The sequence below is a fragment of the Mesoplodon densirostris genome, chromosome X (assembly GCF_025265405.1).
Source record: "Mesoplodon densirostris isolate mMesDen1 chromosome X, mMesDen1 primary haplotype, whole genome shotgun sequence".
Classification (NCBI taxonomy): Eukaryota; Metazoa; Chordata; class Mammalia; order Artiodactyla; family Ziphiidae; genus Mesoplodon; species Mesoplodon densirostris.
In genome coordinates this window covers 12,710,597-12,714,882 of record NC_082681.1, presented here as the reverse complement: position 1 = coordinate 12,714,882, position 4,286 = coordinate 12,710,597, and the positions used below count along the sequence as shown (strand labels likewise).

General features: G+C 40.3%; 1 protein-coding gene across 1 annotated transcript; it reads right to left on the bottom strand.

Moving 5' to 3' along the window:
* Window positions 1–1,462: 1,462 nt before the first annotated feature.
* Window positions 1,463–4,066, bottom strand: SLITRK4 (SLIT and NTRK like family member 4). Its single transcript, XM_060087989.1, has one exon. It carries the CDS (start codon window positions 4,064–4,066, stop codon window positions 1,463–1,465), a length of 2,604 nt encoding a protein of 867 aa, XP_059943972.1.
* Between the last annotated feature and the right edge of the window lie 220 nt (window positions 4,067–4,286).

The following is a 4,286-nucleotide window of genomic DNA, read 5'->3' as shown; positions in this document are numbered from 1 at the left end:
AGACCAATGAAAGCATTTTACAGTGTGGCTTTGATAGCCACGATCACCATGATGTTTACTGTTCTACTTGATTATCTGATAGTAGTCAGATGATGAAAGAACAGGATACTGATGCATACAAGATATAACTATTAACCTTACTCATTAATTTTTTAAATATTTGTAGTGAAAACTATTTGAATTCAGTTCATAGGATCCTGAAAAGCAAGACAAGCGATGGCAAATGACAACTGCCCCACACAGTCTATAAAACAAAGGAACCTATTTTAAAATGCACAGTTGGTAACAAATCTGAAGATAATATGCTAAATTCTCAAGAATAGCACAGAACTATTTTTTTGTACTTTTGTTTTTTGTGTGTTTTTTTGTTTGGTTTTGTTTTGTTTTTAAATGATACCTGATCACAATGTCCAGAATATTTCTGTACACATAAGCTTCAGTTTCAGTTTGGTATATTTTTGCTGTCTAAATGTTTACTTATTGATAAATTCCCTGTGACCAGGAAAACAAGTCAGGCATATTAAATACAGATTAAGGAGTACATATTTTCCTATTTAGTATACAAAGTACTTCATAAATATGAATTATGTTACAAAAATAGCTTTGGGTGCGCTCACACGGTAAGCACTTTGCTAATTTTGGACAACCTTTAAGGATTGTGGGTATTTCACATAACTGAGAACAAACTCTAATATTAGTTGAATTTGAGCCATGTTTAATTCTGATAAACATCACGTATTTCTTTAGATCACCGCAAACGCTAGGTAACTCACGTTGATTTTTTTTTTCTCTTTTAGGTTTTATGTCTAGACAGGTAATGCTTAAAGTGTTCAAATTTATTTTATAGTTATGTAATGCATGGTATATTTTAAACAAATATTTGCACAATTTAACATTATAAATCCAGCAGTTTCAAGATGCAGGCCATAAAGGTTACCGATTTACAAATACTATCGAATGTTCTCTCTTGGCATGCTTTTTTTTTTTAACTTTTCAGAGAATCTTTACACAGAGTTGTTACAATGCCACAAATCAAAAGGAATATTCCAGTTCCACCAACTGAATCTACGTGCAAGATGAAGGACCCAGCTGAGGTACAAACACTGGTACAGTTTTCTTGAGTTTGCTTTACAGAGCACAAAGAGACGAAGGTTTTGCATTGGGGTACAAAACAGATTTGCCTCTTGAGGTTAAATTCAGTGAATTATGTATATAAAGCATCCCTTTGGCAATAGAGTTTGCAGTATCCCCACAGGACTCCACAGTATAGGATTTATGTAGTAAAATCTATTAAGGGAATTCTCTTCTACGGGACACATCTTTGCAGCTACAGTTAATGAGACACCCTTGGAAACACCTGCCTCTATGCCTATTGATAATATAGTATTTGGAAGTTAGAAGTCAACAAAAGGCACTTTCATCATTAAATAAATGTCCTCTGTAGGAAGTAAGATTGCATGACCTAGATCTTGTTCAAAGCTGTCTGCTCCTCAAGGACCTGTAGGTAGTCGGGGGAACTCTGGAGTTTTGCCTTCAGTTCAAAATACTCGCTGCTCTTCCTTTGCTCCACAACTATTTTACTGTGGTTGCCGCCTATCAGTGACTTCTTGTTTTTTTTGTCTTGTTGTTTTTCAGGATAGCGGATCTCAAAGCCACTGACGCCTATGCTATTGTACTCCTTTTTGCTTTCGAGAAAATTCTGAATAAACACATTGGAATCCCTGCTCGGGAATAATTCATCCAGCTCATCGATGGTGCTCAGTCTCTTCCTGGTATCCACATGCAATACATCTTTCTCCTTGTCGGGGACATTTCTCATCATGACTTTCTGGCCTGGAGGATCAGAAAACATAAACCCGGTTTCGGATTCTTTCAAGCCACAGGTGTGGCTCTTGCTCATCTGCTCTATGGTTTGTGGAATGAAAGCTTCTGTGACCAGTCCATCTTTTTTGTTGGTTTTGTGGTCGTGTTTTCTCAGCTGCAGCTGCATGGAGCCACACTCGGGGTTCCCCAGGCCTTCGTGCTTCACCGTGGGCTTCTTGTTTCGTCTCAGCACGAAAACAAGAAGGCAAAAAGCAACAAACACAGTTAAGATGAGGACCACTAAGATGCTGAGGATTAAAATCGACAGAGGCACTGGACCACCAGGAGGACTGCGAATGGGCCCCAGCGGGGTGGTGAATGTAACAGCAGGTGCAGGGCTTGTGAAGGGTGCCGATGGCTTGTTTAAGAGTTTGGGACATAAGATTTCATTTTTGAGAGACTTCAGTTCAATGTTGGCAAACTGCACAGGTGTCTCACACTTCAGTTCTTTCATGACAATCCCGTCTTTCAGCTTCTCCAGCCACAGCTTTAATGCCACCAAGTCACAAGTGCAGTCCCATGGGTTGCCCTCCAAGTCGATCTGTGTAAGAGACTGCAGCTGATCCAGGACCCCACTGACAGGCAGGTACATGAACTTGTTGTTCCTCAGGTTCAGTCTAGCAAGGGGTGCTCCCGAGAAAATGTACACGGGCAGGCTCTTTAAGAGATTATTATTTAAGTACAGGAGCTGCAAGTTTGGCATCGAGTCAAAGGTGCCCGCTAAGATTTCCTTAATCAAGTTGTATTCCAAATACAGATACTGCAGGTTATGAAGGCCTGAAAATATTTCGGGATAGAGTCTTTCGATCTGATTGCCGTTGAGATACAGCCTGCGTAAATTCGTGAGATTGCGGAATATGTCTCCCTTGATCACGGTAATCTGATTGCTGCCTAAATGAAGCAAATCGAGTCCTTCGAACTCGGTGAAGTCGGAGATGTCCACATCTTTGATGCTATTGCCGTTGATGTGCAACTTCTTGGCATTTAAAGGTTTCGGTATCAGTTCAGACATGGACTGGATGTTTTTCTCTTGGCAGTTGACACTCAGTCCCAGATCTGAAGGATGGGTTTTGCAGAAGCAAGGTGCTGGGCAAGGTGTAAGAGGAGGCACCCTGGTTTGGTAAGAGACAATCTGGCTGAGATTGCGGTTGGAGAGGGCTTTGCCTGCCACGATTCCAGAGATCTTGGATGGATTTGTCGTTTTCGGTGGTTTGGTCACCAACCTGTGTAAGGACGTTTGGGTGGTGTGACCGTTGGGAGTGGTGTAGCCATTTTCCAGCTGAGATGGAGGGAGGATTCGCACGTCAAAATCACTGCCTGTGCCCATGGGGCATAATTCTTGTTTGTTGGTTTCTTTTAAAAGCCTTCCGTATAAGTCACTGGGCGTTTCACAGATAGCTTCTCCTATGTAAATGTTATATGGCATATTCTCCAGCCAAGCTTTTAAAGGCAACAAATCACAGCTACAGTTCCAAGGGTTATCTTCCAGTTGTAATTCGACGACACGGCCTATGTGTTCCAGAACTCCGATATAGGGGAGCTTCTGGATTCTGTTCCCTCGTATATCCAGATGGGTCAAAGATGCGAATCGGAAAATATTATCAGGAAGGAAGGAAATCAGATTGTCATTAAGAATGAGAACTTTCAGTTTGTGGAGCTTATTGAAAGCTCCGCGTTCAATATACTTGATTAAATTGTAGTCAGCCTGGAGATACTCCAAGTTCTCAATGCCAAGGAAAGTGTCAGCTCGGAGAATCTTTAATTCATTGTTGTTCAAGTGCAACTGCTTTAATGCACTGAGCCCAAGGAAGGCTCCTCCCTCAATGTTCTGCAGTTTATTGTTTCCCAGCTGCAGGGATACTGCATGTGAAAAATTCAAGAATGTATTTGGGTAGAGGATATTTAAAAAATTGTTTTGGAAATTGAGGTGATAAAAATTGGACCAAGGGGGTTTCAGCTGATTTGGCCTGTAGACTGAAACCTTCTCACAGTTGACATATAGCACATTCTCAACTGACACGCAGGAACACACATTGCAAATTTCCACCGATATGTCAGAATCTGCATTTGTTGAAGAAATCAGGGCTGACAAAATCAGAAAGAGCCAAAGAAACATCTTCTTGCAATCAGCAAACAACTTTATGCTTCTGAATAAAGAGAAATAATCTAAAAAATAAAAAGAAAACATTTTTTCAATGATCATTACTTGAAGAAGAATTTGTGCTTAAATCATACCATAGCGAACACATGGCTATAATAATTAGCTTTGTATTCTTAAGGCACCCAAAACTCCAAGTATTCTCACTCAGTCAAACAAGAACCACCAAAAGTACCATACATTTTATTTCCGTGTCTGTAGTTTATACAAATCTTACATGTGCAGAACACACAACAAACAACAGGAAAAAAGATTGCTGATCATG